Below are 24,224 nucleotides of genomic sequence, written 5' to 3' on the forward strand. Positions count from 1 at the left end.
TAGCCATATCCTGTGCATTAACGGGTGCGCCGAAGTCGAAGGGTAAAATTTGTGGAAGAACTATGGAGCGGTAAAAGGTTGTGGAAGACGAAAATTAATATACAAACAAAAAATTCTCAAAAATAAAAGAATAAATATAACGTCACAAAACTATATATCGCTCTCAAACCATTCACAGCCAATAAAGCCGACTGCTTGGTCTCGCCGCCATTATTTGTCGCCACACAGCTATAATTGCCCGCATGACGCGCCCGAACCGACTCGATGCTGAGTACGCTAATGCGTTGACTAGTGCGCGTGACAACTAAACCATCGTTGGTAAAGACGCGTCCACCATTACGCGTCCAGTAAATATCCAGCGGTAGATCACCCTTTTTAACGCTGCAGTAAGCCGAAACCATATCCATTTCATTGATGCTCTCATCACCAAAATCGAAGGGTAGTATTTGGGGTAGGACTGGGGTAGGGTAATCGTAGAGGCGATTGGTAAAAGAGCAAACATTAAATCAAAAAATGTATAGTGGATAATTATAACTCAAAGTATAGAATTATTTTGTATATCGTTTGTAATTTAACCATTCACGGCCAGTAACGCCGACTGCTTAATCACGCCACCATTATTTGTCGCCACGCAGCTGTAATTGCCTGCGTGGCGTGCGCGTACCGATTCGATGCTGAGTACGCTAATGCGTTGACTATTGCGTGTCACTACTAAACCGTCATTTGTGAATACGCGTCCACCATTCCGCGTCCAATAAATATCCAGCGGTAGATCGCCCTTGTTTACTGTGCAATATGCTGACACCATATCCATTTCATTAATATTTTGCGCGCCGAAGTCGAAAGGCAAGATTTGTGGTAGGACTGAATTGGCGGGTGGGGGGAAGGAAACAAAAAGCAGAAATAATAGAAAAATACTAGATTTAATAAAAACAGTTTATAACGCTCTCAACCATTCACTGCCAACATGGCGGATTGTCGCGTTGCGCCCGCATTGTTTGTCGCCACACAGCTATAATTGCCCGCATGACGCGCACGCACAGATTCAATGCTTAATACACTTAACCGTTGGCTATTCCGTGTGACAATCAAACCATCATTCGTGTAGACTCGTCCGCCGTTTTTCATCCAATATATATCGATTGGCAGATCGCCTTTATTGACTGTACAAGAGGCCGAAACCATATCCTGTTCGTTGATGCGCTCCTCACCGAAATCGAATGGCACAATTTGTGGCAAAACTGCATGAGTGGAGGGGAATGAAAGTGTGCAAGTGGGAAAACGTATACAACTGTGTTAGCGCAAATTAAATTGTAAAGCAATAAAATCAAGTAAAATCATTAACGTAAATGACTCTAGCGCTAAAGCTAACCATTAACCGCCAGCACAGCCCAATGTGTGGTAACGCCAGCGTTATTTGTCGCGACGCAGCTATAATTGCCAGCATGACGCGCACGCACCGATTCGATGCTCAGAACGCTCATGCGTTGACTAGTTTTTGTAACGACCACACCATCGTTCGTGTAGACACGTCCGCCATTCTTTGTCCAAGCGACATCTATTGGCAAGTCGCCTTTATTGACAGTGCACGATGCCGATACCATATCCAGTTCGTTAACGCTCACCTCACCGAAGTCGAAGGGTACAATTAGTGGCAGAACTTGTGAGTTGTTAGAGAGATTAAAGCGGAATAACGGCAATTTTACCAAAGAACTTCGGAATTTAGTAGAAATTTAATTTTACAAAATGTCATTTGAACTAAAAGCATTTTGCTATCTCGATTGTTGTAATATTATAACTCACATCCTCATTAAAACATTACACATCACAGGGGACAACGGTGCTTAAATTACTGAGGAACCCAAAATGCAAAAGAACCTAAAAAAGTAATAACTACTCGCCTATAAAATTCATAAATCTTTAAAATTGTTTGCTAGGTTTTCTAAAACTCGTTTATCGACGAACCATTGACACTCAGCTCGGCGGTGTGATAGGCCTCGCCGGCCGCATTACGCGCTACACAAGTATAGTTCGCACGATGTCGCGCGTGTACCGACTCTATGCTCAACATGCTAATACGTTGTGTTGTTTTTGTTATTAGTATACCATCGTTGGTCATCAGTTTGCCCGAACCGCCTAGTTTTGGATCCGGCGCTGTAGTCCAATACAAATCGATCGGTGTATCGCCTTTATTGACAGTGCATGTGGCCGAGACCATATCATTCATGTTGATCGAATCTTCACCGAAATCGAAGGGAACAATTTGTGGCGGCACTAATTGGTGATGGAAATGGAATAAAGTGTTAGCAATATATTGCTTTACCGGAGAGCACGACAAACCCACGTTGATGCTCGCTTAACAGTGAGCATTTAACCTAATCATCTTAGCAATTTGTTCAGCCAGAAAAAAATTACCGGTTGAGTGTAAAGACGAAGCAATTCTTAGCAGACGGCTTGCTTTTAATGTAGCAATTGTGAGTTTAGCGGACGGAATTTTTGGACTGCTTCGCCGTTGCACTACAATACCGGTTTTGTGTTTTAATTTGGATCATTTCCTCGTTTTACGGTACAGGCAAATGATCAATAAGATGTGTATGAAACTTACCCATAACTTGTACTTCTAATGAGCCGCGCGCTGAATAACCTTCGACATTCTTAGCTACACAAGTGTAAGTCGCTTGATCGGAGTTACGTTCCACATTCTCAATTATCAAAGTGCCATTGGGGAAGACTTTCTGTTTGCGGTTGATGGGTAAAGCGCGATTGTCTAGAAAATATGACGACATATTAGCAAGTACTACGCACAAAAACACTTAACTACTACTCACCACGTTCCCAAACGATCGAATCAATTGGATAGCCTGCTACGGGACAGGTTACAATTAAAGTCTCGCCCGCTACAATAGCTTTCTTTTCCATCTGACGAATGTAGGGTAAACCGTAGACATTTAATTTTGCCGAGTGTTCAGCCACGCCAACTTTGCTCTTCGCTATACACTTGTAGAGACCGCCGTCGTTCGCATGCACAGATGTGATATTCAAATAGGAGACCACATCACCATTTACTGTCACATATTGGCCCACTTGATAACGATCAATATTTGCGATTTTCTTGCCATCGAGTTCCCATGAGATTTCAGGTGTTGGATTACCGCCAGCAACACACTTGAGGAAGACGCTTGGCCCAGGTTCCATTGTCTCTTCTTGGAATGCTTGTCGTATAACTGGTGGATCGAAACGGCCGCCTAATTTCAATTCAGCACTCGCTTCCGCAGATTCTTGATCGTTGCGCACGAAACACTGATACATGCCCTTATCTTCCTTCTTCACTGATTCGATGCGTAATACCTGATCACTGTGTCCAATCGATTTGCCATCCTTCAACCAGCTGATAGTCTTAATTGGGTTACCACTATATTGGCAGGTGAATACAGCTGGGCGGCCGAAATCAATAGTTTGTGTGGGTGGATCGATTTTCGCTGAAAGTGGTGCGGTCACAGTGAGCACAGTTTCTACACTCTCACCGCCAACTGAGTTATTGACAACACACAAATATTTGCCAGAATCTTCGACCACAGCATCCTTAATAATCAATGTGCCAGAAACTTGTTTCACGCGCTCATTTAATATAACGGCTTGTTTGCGGGTCGTGCCTTCAATGAACTTATACCATCTGCAATAGAGAAGGGTGTGTTAACAAAAATATACATAACCTAAAATAGCACACGAAGATGGTTAAAAATGAAAAAATCAAATGAAATGCTATGCTATGCGCTGTGTTGTTTGCATTGGTGATCAAATAAAATCGTTTTTCTAAGCCCATCGAATGAGATGAAAGTTACGAAAGCTTCAACAAAATTTAATATGAAGCTAAAGGTAATTTTGAAAGCAACAACGAACATGTTTGGCATGAATTACGTACAGGAACGATATACCCACCTTAGCGTTAAGCGTTGAACGAAGTACTTACCTTACGAATTTTGTTGCATAACTTAGCATTTCATTTCAATTTCTCTTTTTTTCATTTTTAACCAGCTTTTTTAGTAAACTTGCTTTTAGGACCCTCGATAAAGCCTAGTACGACCTAACGAAAAGGAACACACATTATAAAATCGTCGACGAGAACATGAATAAAATCAGCTACGTACGCTCTAAGAGCTTTGAAAGGGTTTATGAAGATCGTGAAAGCTTATACTCAAGAGGCAAGATAAACTTTCTTTCTACTGGATATTGCCTAAAAGTAAAAATTTAGCAGAAACTTCTAGAACTGAGAGAAAATAGAGACAAATTATAACTTTTATCTAAAGCACCCAGTTTCAGAGTATGGAATATTTTTGCAAGAGTATATTAGAAATCTGCAAGAACAACGTTTAAAATTTATATTCTCAAATATGTACCTATAAACCGGCACTGGGTAGCCTTGACCTGGACAGTGACCAACAAAAGTACCGCCCAAAGGCACTTCATTAATCTCAATACTTTTAATAGCAATGCGTGGTTTTACATGACCAACGGGTTCTATAAAAGAAATAAAGTCAGAAGACACATCTACAAATGCAGTACAAGTATATCGGATAAACTACCTGAATTGTTTCTAATCATACCAACATTTTACCTAAATAGCGGCATTGGATATGCTTGAGCCTGACAAAGTATGGCAAAGCTGGCGCCTAGGCGCATTGTATGTTCTTGCAGACGATCGCCGGAAACGGTTGGTGCGACGCTGCCAATAGGCTCTAGTGGAAAAAGAAATATAATTTTTACCGTCTTACAAAAAGGAAAATAAAATAGAAATAAAGCAGTAACCGCCTGATGTTTGATAGTATGTATTTACAGACCGGTTTGGCAGGGTTCTAGCCAAGTAGACTGTAAATTTTTCTGACAAAAAACTAAAAAACTGTTCTCAAATCTCAGATTTTATTTTTACCGAAAAACAGGTGTTGGGTAGGATTGTCCCTGACAGAGCATAGTTACGCTATAGCTGGCCTCTTTAGTTACTTCTTGCAGACGACCACCCGATATTTTGGGTGCCACGCTACCAACGGGTTCTACAAAAAATTAAAATTTATTTAAAAGCTTTTTGCAAACTTTTATCTTTATATGAGGAGATAATTTGTTTAGATTTTGAAAAGTATCTTTCTTCACTGAAAACTGCCTGAGAGTTAACAATTGATTGTGAACATGGTTAATTAAAAGCTCCCTAGATACTTGTAACCGATTTATATACTAATATTAAAAAGTTTTCAGCGTATGCTTTTCCACAAAACTAACCTTATTATAGGTACGGGAAAGGCTTGTGCTTGGCACAATAGAGCAAAACTCTGTCCAATTTCTTTTACAAATGTAAAGCTTTTAGATTCACCAGAGAATGTAGGAGCTTTTGCACCAACAGGCTCTACAAGTGATGAAAAAATAATGTATTGTATGTATATCAGATTAATAATGACCTTTGTTGGGAAACTTATAGTGATATCTGTTTTTAGATCTTTCCTATTAAAGCTTTTTTAAATAAACAAAAAAAAAGTTTAAAAAATATTCTGTTGCTTTAACTACCTTTTAATAGGCACAGGCCACGCTTGAGCTTGACACAACAAAGCAAAACTTTGACCAAAGTTGCGCGAAAATGTAAAACTTTTCAAGTCATTGGAAAATGTGGGAGCTTTTGCGCCAACAGGTTCTAAAAAAGTTGGATTATAATAAATTGAAGTAAATACAGAATAACTTTAAAGATTATTTAATCATCCAAAATTTTTTAATAATATTAATCACAAATTTGCAGAACCAGTTAGTAGTGTGGTGGAGCCCCTTAGCGAAAATCATATCAACATAAGTCTTTATCTAAACACTAAGTCACTAATACCTTATTATCGGCACCGGAAAAGCTTGAGCTTGACACAGAAGTGCAAAGCTTTGTCCTACGGCGCGTATATAGGAGAAAACATTTGAGTCTGTTGAGAACGTAGGAGCCTTAGCGCCTACCGGTTCTACATGAATATATTGAAAAGGAAATGGTGTTTAAATATAAAATTTATGAAAAGAGCTTTTTGTAGTGAAGGACTACTGCCTGCATTGTAATGCGAAACTAAAAGAAAAGGTTTACTTTGCAGGTATACCTAAATAATGGCACGGGATAGGCTTGAGCTTGACACAGGAGCACTAAATCTTTGCCTTGAGCTTCCACAAAAGTGCTGCTTTTCGCTAAGTTGGGAAAAGCGGGCGCTTTAGCACCAAGTGGTTCTTGAAAATGAGAAAAATATAAAATGTAATACATTTTGGCTAACAAACACATGAAAACTGCCTGTTGGGAGCTTTTAAACAATTTTAAAACACTTTATATGACAATTAGCTTAAAGCTCTTTACCTAAACAAAGGCACCGGATACGCCTGCGCTTGACATAACAGCACAAGATCTTTGCCTTGCTTCTCAACGAATGTGCCGCTTTTTAAAGCGGTTGGAAATGCCGGAGCTTTGGCACCAAGTGGTTCTTTAAAAATTTAAATCAATTGTCAAAAATTCAATCTAATTTTTAACAAAAAATTAACTGTATGAATTTTGCCTGAATGTCCCGGAACGAGAGTTTTAAATTTTATAAAATCGTTACCTTGTCAGCGGCACTGGAAACGCTTGAGCTTGACATAAAAGCACTATGTCACAGAAACTTTTACCCATAAGTGTGCTTATTTTCGAAACAGTGGGAAAGGTGGGAGCTTTAGCACCAACGGGTTCTATGAATGTAAAAGCATTTTAATTGCAATATATAAAACATACTCAAATTATATAAATTTCAACAATTGAGAACTGCCTAAAATATTTTAATATATGTATAAAGTCATTACACTCAATTTTTTTAAAATATATAAAGTCCTTTACACTTAATCTCATTAATTTTTTTTTCTTTCAGATAAATCGAAGCCAAACTAACCTTATTATAGGCACTGGAAAAGCTTGAGCTTGACAAAGCAATGCAAAGCTTTGTCCGACACTGCGTGTATATGAAAATGAGCTGGAATCGGTGGAGAAAGTGGGAGCTTTAGCTCCAACGGGTTCTAAAAATTTGTAATTGTCAAAATATTAGATATGAGAATCAAGTATAATATGAGAACTGCCCGAATACAGAGGAATTTTAACCTGATAGCCTTTTATTTTCAAGCTTTTGCTTATGAAATCTTTACCTTATAATTGGCACAGGAAAAGCTTGTGCCTGACACAAAAGCGCAAAGCTAGAATTCACTGAGCGTACAAAAATGCTACCCTTGGAATCACTTGAGAATGTTGGTGCCTTAGCGCCGACAGGCTCTGAAGTTAGAAAGAAAGACATACAAGATTTCAAATATAATATAATAATTAACAAGACCGGTTGGCAGGTGTCACGCTGAATGGTGGTTGATTTTCTCGCATTACTTAATTGAAATAAATAAAACAAACGATGGCCGAAATTTAATCTCTAAGTTTTCTTTAACTTTCACGTGAAACGATTAAGTTTTCTATATTTTTTTTCCTATAAATTCAGTTTTTTTCATTTATTACCTAAAAATAGGTACCGGAAAAGCTTGAGCTTCGCATGTCATGGCCAATGTACTACGACTAGCTGCATAAATAGTGAACGTGCTGGCAACGCTTGGAAATGCAGGTGCTTTAAATCCAACGGGTTCTAAATATAATTATCGATATATGCAATTAGAAATCCAAAGTCGTTACTAATTGAAAATATGTGCTGAATGTTGGGTTATGTCGTGAAATCGGAAACATTTAAATTTAAACTTATTGCTATTTTACAAAATACATTCTTCTGACCTAAATACGGGCACTGGAAACGCTTGAGCTTGACAGAGAAGCGCTAGAGTTGAGTTTATTGGTGCTCGGCTCGAAAATGTTTGTACCTCACCAGAGAAGGCAGGCGCCTTCGAACCAATAGGCTCTGAAAAATATTTATTATTCAAATGGAGAAATGTAGTGCGAATTCTTAAAATATTTTCCTGAATGTGAGGTGATATATTTCGTATAAGGTAAACTGTTTTACTATTCGATTTTTTAGCCGTCGTGCTCTTAAAAAAAGTAATAATAAAATAAAATATATGTGACCTGGTCTACGAAAAGGGGGCTAACGTGCGAAAACTAGTTTTCTGGGAAAAGCTGTTAAAAATAATCGTCAGTTTCTCGTTATCTCATTAATTGTTCTCTTTTTTTTTGACACCAAAGGCCCCTTTCCGTAGACCAGGTCACATATATATGTACTGTCCAAAGAACACTTTATCGTGCCAGTCTGCACTAGAAACAATTAGGAGTTCTAAAAAACCTTTTCATGTCAGAAATACGCTCAAGGAGTTTAGGAATACAACAACTAATAAATATTTTTTGTTAGCATTTAACAGGGTATATTGAGTTTCCCACGCAGTATGTAACAATCAGAAGAAATCCTTGGAGGCCCACCCCATCAGATTCGATTTAGCCATGCCATCTGTATATACGTAAACTAACTAATCCCACAGATAATGAGGTATCGATCTGAAATTTCGCACACCTTCTGTTCTCCCCGCGATACTGTTCATCTGTCGGAACCGCCGATATCCGACAACTATAGCATATACTACGGATTGGTATAGCATATATAGAGTTGCCGTACAGACTGACCGATCAAAATCAAGATAGAGATTTTTTTATACCCTATATACTATGGGAAATGCATCTGTCAAGCGTATCAGCAGATTAACGTGCAGCCGAAATTAACGTTTTTTCTTTCTTTTTTTAATTTAATTGATGAAAATAAGGTCGCTAGGCTTTAGAGAATGACGAAACGAACGAACAACTTGTATAAATGCCGTAGACTGACATAATCAAATATCAAACGGTTACAAGCGTGACTTTAGAAAAACTAACCTAATATTATATACACATCTACTTTTTCCATTACCTTATTACGGGTACAGGATAAGCCTGCGCTTGGCACAGCAACGCAAAGCCAGTATGTTCTTGTCTTTGCACTTCAATTAATTTATACTCCAGCGAAAATGTAGGGGGCTTAGCGCCGACCGGTTCTAGAGAGGTATATGATTATAGCGCTTACTTATTGCATTTGAAGAAATATACACGTTTACTTTGAAATTGCTATTGAAAACTGCCGCCCATTTAACGACATACTCCTTACTATTTTTCGATTAATTAGTTTGTTTGAATTATCGAATTTTTTAGCCTTGACCAAAGGTCAAAGTTACTATGAATTCCGTGTCTTACATATTTTTAGCCTGACCCAGTTTATGCTTAAAACTAGAGCGTGCGAACCATGAACTTGAATATGATAACTGACAATATCAATTGAGGTCAAATAACAAGGTTAAACGACGAACAAAACCGAAGCAACCAATCAGCTGAACTACATGAAAAGGAGTATAACAACAATGAAGCAACGAAACACAAACGAAGGTAAGTCTGCTACCCCCTTAAAAGTTCAATGTCAATTGCATGTATGTAGGTACACATGTATGTATGTATGTATGCATGTATATGGGTTAAAACAACACTAGCAACACAAATGTCAAAACTATAAACGGAAAGTGACAATTGAGCGGCAAATGGCAAGAGCTAGATGGTTAAATTGCGCGCGAATTTTTAAACACATGAAAGTGAAAACACAAGAAAAATGCTGGTAGTTGGTAATAAAAAGCAACTACAAAAATATGTAATCTGAATGACTTTGCGACGAGCATATACGACGACCGTAACAGCAACTAGTGGCGCACAAGCGAACGCTGCCAACATATCAGTAAGAGGTCGGTGACCCAAAAACGTGACCCGACGATTACTCACAACGCAGCGTAGATGTGCAGCGACGCGACACGCTGCAGCGAGCGATCCGATTCATTCATAAATAGCTGCGTAGAGCAGTATGCACGTTGAAAAGTGACAGCAGCAACAATTGAAACTTCTATCGCCGTTACGTTCTAGCGTGCGCACGCAGAAAACCAGTTTTTTACATTATCTTTTGTTTGCAGTTTCTAAATAGAAAAGCGTAATCAAAACAAAATTACAAAAACAGTCCGCCGCAGCAACAGGCAGCAGTGTGTAAGCGAGATGACTGCTGACTGCTTACGAATATGGCGAGCAAAACACATGTTCGCCGATTAGGGGTAATTGTTTTGGGAAATTTTTGACGCGGAGCGCACATGCGCATTGCCGGCATGCATTATGTGAAAGGGACAGTAAGTTGCATGCAACCGTGCGAGTGCGTCAACTGATATGTACCATCGAACAGCTGTATGAACAGTTTGTTTAATGACACACATTTACGCGGCGCAAATAAACCACAAATCATGTTGTTCTTGTTTTTGTGATTGGTACTGTGTTTTGTGGTATGGGTTTGTAAACAAAAGCGTACGTTTTGCGGCTTTTGGTTTTTTGTGCGACTTCAAACGGAGTCGTTGCGTTTGGTAGATACAATTTTTTTATCGGCTTTTACTTTACGCTTGCCTTTGCGCTTTGTTTACTTTTGCTTTGTTCTACTTTATCTGTGCAGACAGACTCCAGAAGACATTGTGGGCAGTTGTCATGAAGCCATCGACACAACCATCATATATATGTATGTATTCGTACATATTCGTATGTATCCGTACATATAAATATGTTTGTGTACTTATTCCACATTACCGAGCGCTTATTTTAAGTGCAAGCGATTGTACATGCATTTAGTTGTTGTACTGGAATTCATGAATGAATGTAACGATCGCCTCACACGACATTTTCCAAGTCGAGGCTCGTTAAATTAGTATTTATTTATTTTTTTTAATCGGAAAGGGATAATTTCCTCAATTATAACAAGTCAATAAAATAAATCATAGATATTATACAATGAAATTCCTCATAACCGAACACCCACCATCACAGTGATTTTGCCTAGCTAAGGGAGATGTCCATATATGGTAAGTATTGTTCTTAAAAAAATTGTCGTAAAAAAGAATAATAATAATAAGAAGAATTTTAAAACCTGGTAACTATAAATTGTCCACAATTTTCTTGACACCTTTTATGAAAACTTGTTCCTTTATCAGAGATAATTTGAACGAAATGTTACCAAAATATTGCCCGTGATGATTTTGGAACTTACCAATGTCCGGTTATAGGAATTGGTTTTGTATAAAAATATTAATGAAAAAATTGTGTTGTACGTATTAATGAATCTCATTACTTTGTATAGTATATCAGAATTTTGCGCCTTCTGACTCAGTAGGAACACAGAAATAGTACATTTATACAACACGGACTTTCGATAATCGATAACTGTTGCTGTGCACTAAAAAATTTAGATAGTCCATACAAACTTCATAACTTATATTTTCACCAAATTTACTAAATATGTATTTTTGGGTATATCTAACCTATAAGCCGGCACTGGATATGCCTGCGCCGGACAGAGTATAGCAAAACTAGCATTCTGGCGTCGCTCTATACCCGACCATTTGGTATCAACGGATAGTGTAGGCGCTTTTGCACTGACAGGCTCTATGAATAAAATTATCAATCATAAATTTCCAACACAAATAAATGTAATAAATAGCGTAAATGCATTTTGCACCTGAATGTTGGCACTGGATACGCCTGCGCTGGACAAAATATAGCTAAATCACGTCCCTGCATGCGCTCGTTCCATGAGCGACGCATGTCGTGCGAGAGCAATGTTGGCGCTTTACCGCCAACAGGTTCTAAATTAACAGAAATAAAAACGTTTCTTTATTCAATAAAAAATTCCGTTGCGACTCTCAAATGCAACGCAATAAATATGCAACCAAAACCCACGTCACACATAAGTATGACGCAAGCAAACTGCCTGAAGTGTTTTGAAATTCGTACAACTAGCCTGGTTTATTGATTTACTTGAAAACAATACATCGGCCTTTATACTTATTTTTAATGATTTGAAAACTATGTACATATGTATGTATTCACCGAAAATTTGGCGCCGGATAACCCTGTGCCGGACAGAGCAAAGATAAATCGCTGTTGGCGCGTAATTCCAAAGGTTTTTGCACTAGGGATGGAGTGCGTGGAACGGTACTTGAAATCGGCTCTAAAAAATCAATATAAAAATATTAGCAGAAGGCTTTACAATGCTGCATGAATGTTGGGGCTGTGAGCGGCCATAAATTATTAAAAATTTCACTTTCTGGCATATATTTTTGTTATACGTTATCAGAACTCATTATATTTGCCTCAACTTGAAAATAATAATATTTAAAAACATTTTTTGATTTTAAAATGTAAAATTAATTTTAGTGGCATTCAATGTGTATTACCTAAAATTAGGTGCCGGAAATCCCTGCGCAGGGCAAAGTAATGAAACACTACTTCCATGCGCCATATTTAAGGGTTTACTCATTATTGAAGGTATGCGCGGAGCAGTACTTGAAACGGGTTCTATATTTTAGATATAAAAAATAGTAATTTATTGAATGTTTAAATTTATTTGGTGTTGAGAACTGCCTGAATGATTTTTTGGAATACAAAATAGAAATTCCTTAACAAATTCAATCTGTTTCAACTTAAATAAAAGGTAAAAATTGGGATAGCTAACCTAAAACTAGGTGCTGGGTAGCCTTGCGCCGGACAGAGTATTGCTGTTTCCGCATTTGACTCGACAATATTTGGTTTATAGGTGAGCGCATTAATTTTTGGTGGCGAGCTAGAAACAGGTTCTGCAAAAGTATAGCAAGGAAATTTTAATTTCTTCGTAACACATAACTAACAAATATAAATGGAATTTTAGAGCATTCGAATTTATCGTTAATCGATAAAACCAACTCCATGTCACTAGAGTTTAAATATATTATTTAAGGGGTTATATCCATTTGACAATTTAAATATGTATGTGTACATATTAAAGGAAATTCTCCGAAAATTTTATCTTGCAAATGGTTTCGGAGATATGAGCGTGTTTGTAAGAATTTTGTAACTTAGTAGTAATAGGCTTTCAAAACTTTAAGCGCTGTCGGTTCCTAGAGCGGCAGAACCAATTGACTTTAAAATTTCACACGGCCTTCTTAGTATTTCAGGTAATGATGGTTTAAGCATAAACATCTTTTTCACCGCCGCACAAGATTTTTCGGAGTTCATCCACAGTATCAGGGACTTTAAAAATAGTTACAATCAATCCTTATTAAAACACATTAAATGCTCTAATTTGCATTTTTTATTATTCAATATTTTCTAATAAAAAAGCTTCTTAAAAAATTAACGAAAGCTGGATATAACCCCTTAACACACATTTGATATACTTAAGTATAGAAAAAACTGCCTGAAGTCTCCATATTAAAAGAATTTTCAAATTTCTTGAAATCTTCTTCATTGCTTACCGAAAGTTTGGCGCTGGGTAGCCTTGTGCAGGGCATAAAATCGAAATGCTTGAGTGGTGAGCCACACTTAATGGGCGTGCGCTAACTGGTGGCACTTTGGGTGCCGTACTGGAAACAGGTTCTGTGCAAATTGTAATAACATTTATTCGAAAATTACAATGAAAGAAAAATATAGGAAATTTTCACTTGAAAACTGCATGAATGTCATAAAATTTTTGGTAGAGCAAGTAGCGTGGGGCAGAGCGAAATGTGAGGGAAACCCCACAGGGTGGGATTCTTCCTCCTCTTCTATGGATCCTAGTCGTTAACGACCTGCTCAAAAAACTAGAGGATCGCGGCGCAGGGGTATCTCAGCGTTGTAACAAAATTCGCCATCAACCCAAATAAAGCAGAAATGGTTTTACTCAGCAGAAGATATAAGATCCCGGTGGCACCATTGGCGCAAGTAGGAGGTATTCGTCTGCAACCGGCGGATACAGTGAAATATTTAGGGCTCAGCGAGAGTATTTGTGATTAGACTGTTATGGGTGCCGGGCCACAGTGGAATCGCAGGTAATTGCAAAGTTGATAAGCTAGCAAGGAAAGGCACCCTAGAATCATTATCGGTTCCTTCTTGACTGTCCCGGGACAGGAGGAGGTCAAGACTTAGACAACGGGCGCAAGTTAAGCGCCTTTGTAAATTTGTATTGGCTACAAAGCGTTTTGCCAATCTGTAAGTCCGAACAAGGGAGTTCTTATTTTCAATGGCTTCAAAAAGGACTACATTATCAGTTCACGTGCGATCTCTGATCAGCCCTCTTACCTAACCTAAGTAGCGTTTACAAATTCTTTAATCTTTTTAATTTACATTGGTAGAACCCATGGTAACGGCGGTTTGGCAAGCACCGAATACAAGATCCCACTTTTCAATTGCAACAATCAAGGCTTCAACCTCCTGTCGTATGTCGCCCATAAATATCTTGAAAAGCAAGGCAGCAGTGAAGAGTGTCGCCTGAACCAAGCGATTTCAACTCTATTGCATGCCAGGTTACAAAGGCAGCGAGGGCAATAAAAATATGTACAAGACTGCCAAGAGTGTTATATGGCTGTCACCAGAAAACATGATCAACATTGGACAATACAGGTATTGTTTATGCGAGGATCTGGACAAAAGCATGGCAAGGAATATCAAAATTCGATGGGACGATCTACCTGGGTGCAAAAACTGCAAAAGTTAAACGGTAGATCAGAAATATGCATGCAAATTTCCTACTGGCAATCGATTGAAGGGACTGTAGGAAAATAATTGGAATACTCATAGGTCATAGTATGGTGGCGGCACACGCCTTCAGAAGGGGGGCTGACAGATCGAGAAGACTGCAGAAAACGTTAAGAGCAAGGCACTTGGGAAACAATGGGTAATTGTTTGTGCACTTGCCTTGCATTGGCAAGGCTGCGCTTCAAGCATTTGGGGGGCCCAATGGTATGAGTGTTTGAAGAGGTATCGCCAGTGGGGCCACAAATTAAATCAAAAGCAGGCATCCTAAAGGCGGATTACTTCTCATGGACTTCATTACGGAGCACCGTATGGTATCGCAAAGGACCAGACTAGCCTAACCTTTAACACACAACACCGCCACCGAACACTTTATACTCTCGCATGATAAAGTGATAATCGAGATTTCATTATCCGTCATTTACATATTTTTCAAATACCGTATTTGTGTAAAGCTTTATTCCGCTATCATCATAGGTTCCTAATGTACATATATATTATACAAAGAAGGCATCAAATGGAATTCAAAATAGCGTTATATTGGAAGGCGTGGTTGTGAACCGATTTCACCCATATTTCGTACATGTCATCAGGGTGTTAAGAAAATATTATAAAGCGAATTTCATTGAAATCGGTCTAGTAGTTCCTGAGATATAGTTTTTGGTCCATAAGTGGGCGACGCCACGCCAGACGGACGGACGGACGGACGGACAGACAGACATACGGATTTCAACTCTACTCGTCACCCTGATCACTTTGCTATGTACAACCCTATATCTGACTATTTTAGTTTTAGGACTTACAAAAAACCGTTATGTAAACAAAACTATAATACTCTCCTTAGCAACTTTGTTGCGAGAGTATAATTACCTAAACACCGGTACCGGAAAACCTTGCGCTGGACACAATAATGCAAAAGTGCTTCCCAAATGATAACTTTTTACATCGAATTTAGAAAGTGAGGATACCTTTGGTACTGTACTGCTCACCGGTTCTAAAATTATGCATTTATTTAAGTAATTGACGTTTATTAAACAAACAATGGTATATTCAAAACTGCCTGAATATTATATAATTTGCTTCAAAATCTTTGTTGCAAACAAATGAAAAACACATCCCAATACGTAATAAAGTTACTACTAGACCAGAGATATTAGATGTTAGAGATCTTCCATACTTTTAATCTCAAAAAACTTTGAAAGTGTGTTCGAATGAAAATCCAATCAAGCTAAAACTTTTCGATCCGTGTTGTAAACTTGCTAAAGTTTTGAGAACTAAAACAAGCTTTATTTTGGGAAACATTCGTAAATTAATATAATCAAGTTCTTAAATTTATAGCAAGCTTCAATACTGCTGCTACAAGAGTGCCGCTAATGAAGCCATGAGTTCTGCTTACCGATAAGTTGGGACTGGATAACCCTGTGCCGGACACAGGATACCCAGTGAGCCGCCGAGTTGTACAAACTCTATGCCAGTTTTTTGTATGAGGGCAACACGTGGTGCAGCGCCACTAATAGGTTCTGCAATTTTGAAATATCAAAAAAAAAAAAGTGAGATGCGAACGACAAAGTACTTATGCCAGTAGAATAACTTGAAAACTGCCATCTTAATTTTCAATATTAACGACTGAGCTTTTAAAAACTATTGTAATTAGATAAATATTAAACACACAGCCTCACTTTAGTGACAAATTCATTACCTAAACATCGGCACTGGATAGGCTTGAGCTGGACAAAGCATTGTCTGACTACCGCCCAAGGCAATATCTACATTTCTAGTTTTATCACCGGAAGTAAGGCGAGGACTCACGCTACCAACGGGCTCTAAAGACAACAAAGATAATATTTACTTGAAATTTTAGAAAATATTTGTCTAAAATTAAAGAATTATATTATTAAATACTAAAATATATAAATGTAGTATAATAGATTTCTGAAAACTACCCGAATTTTGGAGTTTTTCGTGTGTACAAAAAATGTAACCGTTGCTACGGGGAAAAAATGTTACAATACCTAAAAAGTGGTACCGGATAAGACTGTGCTGGACATAGCAGTGTTACATCGGTGGCGTTTCTGCCGCGTACCTTCGTTAACTCATCGTAAGCATTGATTTTTGGACCCACACTAGCTACGGGTTCTGAGAAAAAAGTTGTATACACATACATACATATGCATATGAAATAAAATACACAAAAAAGGCATTGAATGTTGGAATTTAGGTAAAGCTGCGTATTATTCAGAGGTTATACTGAATTTTCTAAATAAACAATTACCGAAATAACGGCACTGGATAAGATTGCGCTGGACAAAATAATGTGCAGCTTCGATTAATTTGTGCCTCTGCATTTTTTAAACGATTTTCAACACTTATTTTTGGCGCCACGCTGCCAACGGGTTCTATAGTAAATAGTCAGGAATTAAGTAAACTAAATAAATTGATATACTTGTGAAAACTGCCTGAATATCTAATTAAGTGGACTTTAGCTATAAATTTAAGTTTTTTGAGGTAAATCTAATGATGTGAACTTGATTATACCTGTAGTTTGGCACTGGATATGACTGTGCTGGACAGAAAAGCGTAAATGTCATACCCAATTTGGCACCGGCATCACGCAGACGTTCTCCAACACTGATTTTCGGTGCAACGCTGCCTACGGGTTCTAAAGGATTATAACAATTTTAATGACGGAATATTACCCACCAAAAAATTATATAAACTGCAGAATGTTGGAATCCAAGTTAAAAATGTTTGACTTTTTTCGAAATTTTGTTTTGAGTTTTTAAACATTGCCCTCTCCAAAAAACGAACTGTGGGATTTTTCAACAAAAAACGATGAGCTCATGACTTCATTAATAATATTTTTTTTTTTGGTTTTTTAAATTAAGTGCCGCATATTTTTACCGAAATAGAGGTACCGGATACGCTTGTGCTGGACAAAATATACTCAATGTATCGCCGATGGCCGCTTCAGCGTCATTACGCCGATTTATAAGATTAATTCTTGGTGCTACGCTGCCCACAGGTTCTACAAAATATCAAACATGTTTATCAAGCGATTGGAAAAAACAACAGAGAAAACTGCCGGACGTTGGTTTATTGTAAAGACTGACATTTTTTTAATGCAGTCAGAGCCGTGTTTATTTTTAATTACAATTTAGATTAACTTTTTCACTTGCAACATTACCTAAACGCTGGCACAGGGTACGACTGTGCCGGGCAAAATATGCTCAACGACGTTTCGATGCGCGCCTCAGCGTCCTTACGTCTATCGCCTACGCTTATCTTTGGTGCAACACTACCAACGGGTTCTACAAAACGAAAACAATAATTTTACAACAAGATCTGTTAGGGTATGTTTTAAGTTTGAAAACTGCCATGAATAATTAAAGAGCGCTTAGCTTAGCGAAAACTTTGTGTTCACTACAAAAGTTTTAAGAATCAATCGCTTGGTTGAAGCCTCAACATCAATGTTTAAATTGTCATCAATATTAACTACACACTTTAAGCTAGTTGTAATACCTGTAAGCTGGTACCGGAAATGATTGTGCTGGACAAAAGAGCGCAACGCTTGAATGACTTTTAACACCGGCATTTTGTAGTTGTGCGGCTATGCTAACTTTTGGTGCAACACTGCCGAGGGGTTCTGATGATAGAAAATTTGTTTGGAAGTAATACTGTTGTAGTTTATGCGCACTTAAAAGCTTCTTATTTGTAGGATTAATAATTTTTGTTGCCTGAATGTTGAAGGTAAAAATTTCAAAATGAGCTGGAAGCATTTAAAGTAAATCTTCAATATTTAAAAATAATAAAAAAAAAATCAATTCTGCACTTGGTTTCTAATTTTTTAATGCCGAAATTTTTCAAAACTAAAATTTTTCTGTTAAAAAAATTAAAAAAAAAAATCATTAAAATTCTAGTAGCAACCATTGTATACGTATGTAACTCAATTTACATGAACCTCTAGGCACTAGCTAACATTGCTGATATTCAATAATCGATAACATTAAATTATTGAACTCTTCTCATCAGTAAACCTCCCACTATGTTCGCTTAAAATTTTTAAATTTACAGAAATTTTGTTGGGCTTTTTATGAGATCAAGGATAGGTTAACCCCAACTGAATATGAATTAGAAATTTCAAAGTAATATCAAACGAACACTTTAAACCTTCATTCCCTCACCTATAAATTGGCACTGGATATGCTTGTGCAGGACACATAATCGCCAGGCTATGATTTTGCACGATGCTGTCATGATTATAGCCATCTTTTTTATTAACGCGTGGCGCAACACTACCGACGGGTTCTAAATCGAGAAAAATTTACATTTTCCGGTACTTAAACTATATGACAGTTAGTTTGATCAAAAACTATAACAGAATGCTGGGAAGAGTATTTTAATGGGTTCAAAATTTTATTAAAAAAGCAATATGTTTTATAACTAATTATAACTGATAACGCACCTATAAGCTGGCACTGGATATGACTGAGCCGGGCATTGTATCGCAATTGTGTGATTAACCCTTATGCGATCATAATTGATTTCATCTTTTCGACTGACACGTGGTGCAACGCTACCAATTGGTTCTATAAGAAGTTAAAACCAAAATTATCTAAAATATTTAACGAAGTGACGCCTAGGTTAAAAACAATACTGAATGTTGAGATCAATTTGTACAAAAAACAGCTGATTGAATTCCGTTTTTCTGCAGCGTACAAAGTTTATTTTTAGTTTAAAACTCATTTACACTGCTTTATCTTTATCTTTAACATTTTTCTTAAATTTCTCTTCTGGTGAAAGTTTCAACGAACCTATAAATCGGTACTGGATATGATTGTGCTGGACATTTTAATGCAACCGTCTGATTTTCTGACACACGATCGTGACTGAATTCATCATTTTTATTAACTTTTGGCGCAACGCTGCCGACAGGTTCTAGAAAAACGTATTGATATGTTTGTTTTTTAGTATTACTTCAATAGGCAAATTTTTAAAGGTCTCTGGAAACCTGAATGTTGGTCAGCTGATAATTTAAAATCGTGTCTAAATACGCCGTTAACAAAGATTTATTTACATTAGTCAAAAATTATAGATTTAATAAATATATCACCAACCAAAGTATGGTCAACACTAATTTTATGAAAATCCATTTAAATCTCGAATTTACGCATAACAAATATTATTATACGACTATTTTATTACGTTACTTTATCTATGAACGCATGAAACACTTTTAGCGATCAATAAAAATATTTAAACTTTTCACAAAAACTTACGATGTATTTTTCGTACTATATACCTGTATAGAGGCACCGGATATGATTGAGCAGGGCATAACAAAGCTAGAGACTCGCTAAGTTTCCCTAAAAATATGCCGGCTTTGTCTTTAATCTCAACTTTAGGTGCTACTGAGCCCACAGGTTCTGAAATATTAGAAACACCAAACGATGTTAACGTCAAGGTCTGCAAAAATATTTATTTTGAAAAGCCTGAATGTTGGATTTTCAAATGTTTATCAAAATAAATTATCATTTTTAGCTTCTAAGGATACAAAATGCTTCCATATAAGATCGATAGTGCCCACACACGAGCACACAAGTGCGTTCGATCGGTATGAATTCGTTTGCCCATACACGACACACAAATCCATTTTGCGTCCGTTCTTCACAGAGTTAACATGTGCGACAGGCAAGCGGAACATTTCTTGGAATTTATTTCTAATGTAGCATTTTTATCTATTTCATGGAATTTCGTTAATAAGTTATTCCAACTTTTATTTTTCTTACACTATGTATGTATATATATGAGCGCTTAGGCAAAAAGCGAAAACTTTGAAGCGTGATTTCTCGGTTTTTCATTTTTACGATTATTCTTAATTGGCGGGCAGGATAGAAAAAAAAACTAAACGTCGTATGGAATTAGGGCAAAGTTTATTATCATTGACATAAAATTATCTTATATTTAAACTAAAAAAAATATTAAGAAAAGTCAAGTTTTAACATATTTTTTTAAACAGCATAAAGTAAAATTCTTTTGATCAAAAGCCACTACTTATTAAATTTTTAATAAAATTTTAAATTTTACACTTTTTTTTTTGAATTTTTTTAGTTTAACTAGGAGATGAATTATTAGAAAATATGAATCTCTTTGAATTTTTTATTTTCAATAAAAATTGCGACCTGCATCCTGGCCGCCGTCCGAAAAATGTAGGGGAAACTGGGGTACCTTTGACACCTTTTTTTTGAAATAAAATTTCTCGAAATGTGTTTGAATTATCATAAAATAAGTTGTTACCTGCTTTAGAGCAATTATTCAGCTTTATAATATTGCCGGAGTTTTTTTTTCAGCGACTCCCTTTTACACTTTAATTTACAGTTTTATTTTGTCAAATGTGCCCCTGTCACGGGGTTTATTTGACTTTAGGAGGGGAGCATTTGACACCTACATTAAATTAAAATAAAACAGCATTTTGTATATAAACTCATTTTATTTTAATTTTGGAAAGCAAAAAATATTTCAGTTACAAGTTTTGAATTAAAAGAAAAGAAAAATTTAAAGGAAATGAATTATAAGTTTTGATAAAAAATTATTTTATATAATACTTTGATAAGTCCAGTTTAAAAATGTATTTTGTACGACACCGTGAAGTTGAAGCAGGATTTTCAGGAACTGGCAACTTCAGCTCTATTTCACTGCGCATAATTATAGCCAAATCTTCAATCTGGATTAACAAAAGCCATGCTTGAAGGAGATGTCTTTCGGAAAAATTTGATGTTATAATGCAGTTGCCAAACGTTTCTATCTGATTTTGACATAGAAAACGGTGTTTTTGATGTTTTTTGAACACAGAACGTAGTCTCCCACAGTCAAATTATCATCATCAGTTATTTTGTGTGTCTCTAAATCATCTGCCCGGGATTCAAGGTAACCTTCATCATCAGGAGGGAATCCATTAGAAATTCATCATTTTTATGAGGTTTTCTTTTTAAGCCTGCTGTGTTCTCTTCTGTGAAAACTTGAGAGTGCGCTTGGCGGTTTTAAAATTTTTCTTTATAGTAGTCCTTCTTTTTTCAGTTGAAGAAGTAAGGATTCGGGAAGTTCCACTTCTCGATGCATGCAGTTGCGCTGATTCCGACATGGTGAGTTATAATATAGGTTGCTTTGTGGATTTTTTGTAAATATCATCGATCTATCAGGATGAACGCGTTCAACTTTACAGACTCCAGCGCAAATGTTTCATCTTGAAAAATATGACAAATTCCTGTTACTTTGAATCCGTTCATTATGTTTTCTGGGAAAATATTAATCGTTGTTGAGTTAAGGTCGATATGATTTGTTTTCCAGGATTTGTGGTTAAAAAATCGTTAAAGGCTTTGCGACAAAATTGCTTAAAGGGTCCGAAAACTGATACATCCAAGGGTTGTAGACAATGGGATGTATGTGGAGGAAAAGAAAGTAATACAATTCCAGCCTCGGCGCAATAGTTAATGCTTTCCAAACTGCAATGTGACGCATGATTATCAAGCAGAATTAGAATTGGGTTTTCAACTTGTAAAGTTTTTAATGTGTTTCAGCACATTTGCAAAGAGTTCGGAAATCATCCATCCGGATTTTGTATTCAATATCAACGAACCGGGCATGCATCCATTTCCGAATCTTTCACTGAAATACGAGGAAATATATAAGCCGAAGGCTAACGATTTCCGCAGCGTTAACTATGCCAACGATTGTAACCAAGCTGCCGCGCTCAGCGGAACATGCTTGAGAAACAGAACGTTGTCCTTTTGCAGCACAAATCTAGAGAAGAAATATGTTATTTAAAGTCATTAACGTGTATTTTCAACCAGGCTAAAAATACGACTAAATTTATAAGCCTATCTTACCTTAATAGGCTCCATCACGGTAGTTAAACCAGTTTCGTCCAAATTATAGATATCTTTTGGCTGAAATGAGTACTTTTCAAACAACGTAGTAAGGTTTTTGAAAAAACTTTCCACTGCTGATTTAGTAAAACCGCGTAATCTTGCCAAACTGATCTTTTCAGGTTTACGAAGAGATATAGAATCATTTCTTTTAAGAAATCCGCAAAGCCAATCTTCTCCAGCTTCTTTGGATTTTTCCCAGGCAGTTTAACCAAATTTTTAGCTTTAGCGTAATCATATGCAAACTTTTTTAAAGTTTGATAAGTTAAGCCGTAAGAATAAAAAGCACATTTCTTGACGTAATCACAAATATCGGTTTCTTGTTGCTTATTAAATGTCTGGCGAGATGTGAATTTCGATTGAAATTTAAAATAATCATCAGAGCTGCTATCATTGCCAGAATCTGAAAGAAGGTGCCTTATGTTTTAAACGCATGATTAGAGTTGTTCTATTTATTCCGTATTTGATGGCAGCTGTAGTTTGCATTTCAGTCCCATTTCTGATATCCGTTATTGCCTTTCTAATATTATCTTCATTTATGGCACCCTGATTAGTCTTTTTTTTTGTAATTGCGTACCATTTTCCTGCTGAATATCAACACTAAATTGAATAAAGTGCATTCATTACTTCAAAAATGTCAAATGTACCCCAACTGAGTTTACTTTAGAAATTTCAATTTTCTTACCTTTTCAATTCTTTTATTCTTAAATTTCCAAATCTTTTCAAAATTATTGATAATAATACTAGTTAAGTTCACTTAGCACTTTATAATGGTGTTCAATTGACTTCACAAATGTCTTGCATATCACTGCCACAAAATAACACAGAACGCAAAGAAAAGAGAAAAACACGTGTTGCTTCACCAAAATGTATAAACACTAACTGGTTCAACATATTGAATAAAATCAATTACTGCACCACAATTTATAAATGCGATTGATTTTACTGGCTTGACTTCGAAAATGCCATAGTCAAATGTGCCCCAAAGTCAAAGGTACCCCAGTTTCCCTACATGCGAGATGCATCGGGCAATTGCTTCCCAAAGGCAGAATATCAAAGATTTCGTATCCAAAAAATTTGCGAAAGATGTTCAAATATATAACTATAAAGCCTAGAAATTTCGCTTGAATCAATAATTTGTTTCCCTCCCAGAAAAATCCTCAAAAAAATCGACTTTTTGAAGCCCTTAACACTTGCCATCGTCCGCGATCTTCACTGTTCGGCGACACGAGAGAAATGAGATGCGCCGACAACGCCATACACGATAAACATGTTTGCGCACCGATCGTAAAAAATCAAACATTTTCGCGAACATGGATTACGCGAACAAGCCCATACACGATAAACCGCAAGCGCACACATACCGATCGAACGCACCTCTGTATGGGCGCTTTTAGGCAACTCCATCATCTATCTATTTGGCAATAAAGCATATGATATATATTTTCAAATATTCACCTATAAAATGGCATTGGATAACTTTGAGCGGGACACAGCAAACTCAATGAAGCATTAGCTTGACGTATAGCAAAACCCAATTTGTCGTTCATTTCAACTTTGGGCGCTACAGAGCCAACGGGTTCTGCAAAATTTTAAGGAAAAATAGCGATGAAGTTGTTATAACGCACAAAATAAATTGTATGATATATTATAGCACAACTTGAATATCCTATAGAATGTTGGGAATAGTAAGCCGTGCGGCATAC

The 24,224-nt window shown here is 36.9% G+C and overlaps 1 protein-coding gene across 2 annotated transcripts in view; it reads right to left on the minus strand.

Moving 5' to 3' along the window:
• The window catches only part of LOC126757001 (cell adhesion molecule Dscam2), a 169,031-nt gene that overhangs the window by 54,953 nt on the left and 89,854 nt on the right, over window positions 1–24,224 (minus strand). Inside the window, exons 1-3 of one of the 2 annotated variants that reach the window (XR_007666670.1) lie at window positions 3,971–4,055; window positions 2,829–3,673; window positions 2,606–2,767 (exon numbers count right to left, since the gene is read on the minus strand). Coding sequence is in view for 1 of the 2 variants with exons in the window: in XM_050470543.1 (XP_050326500.1) it covers window positions 2,606–2,767; window positions 2,829–3,673; window positions 18,116–18,239 (1,131 nt within the window). In the remaining variant the exon portion in view is untranslated. Of the gene's footprint in view, window positions 1–2,605; window positions 2,768–2,828; window positions 3,674–3,970; window positions 4,056–18,115; window positions 18,240–24,224 lie in introns of those variants that run through there. The other variant, XM_050470543.1, reaches the window with a different exon arrangement.

Source organism: Bactrocera neohumeralis, chromosome 4 (genome assembly GCF_024586455.1).
Source record: "Bactrocera neohumeralis isolate Rockhampton chromosome 4, APGP_CSIRO_Bneo_wtdbg2-racon-allhic-juicebox.fasta_v2, whole genome shotgun sequence".
Taxonomy (NCBI): Eukaryota; Metazoa; Arthropoda; class Insecta; order Diptera; family Tephritidae; genus Bactrocera; species Bactrocera neohumeralis.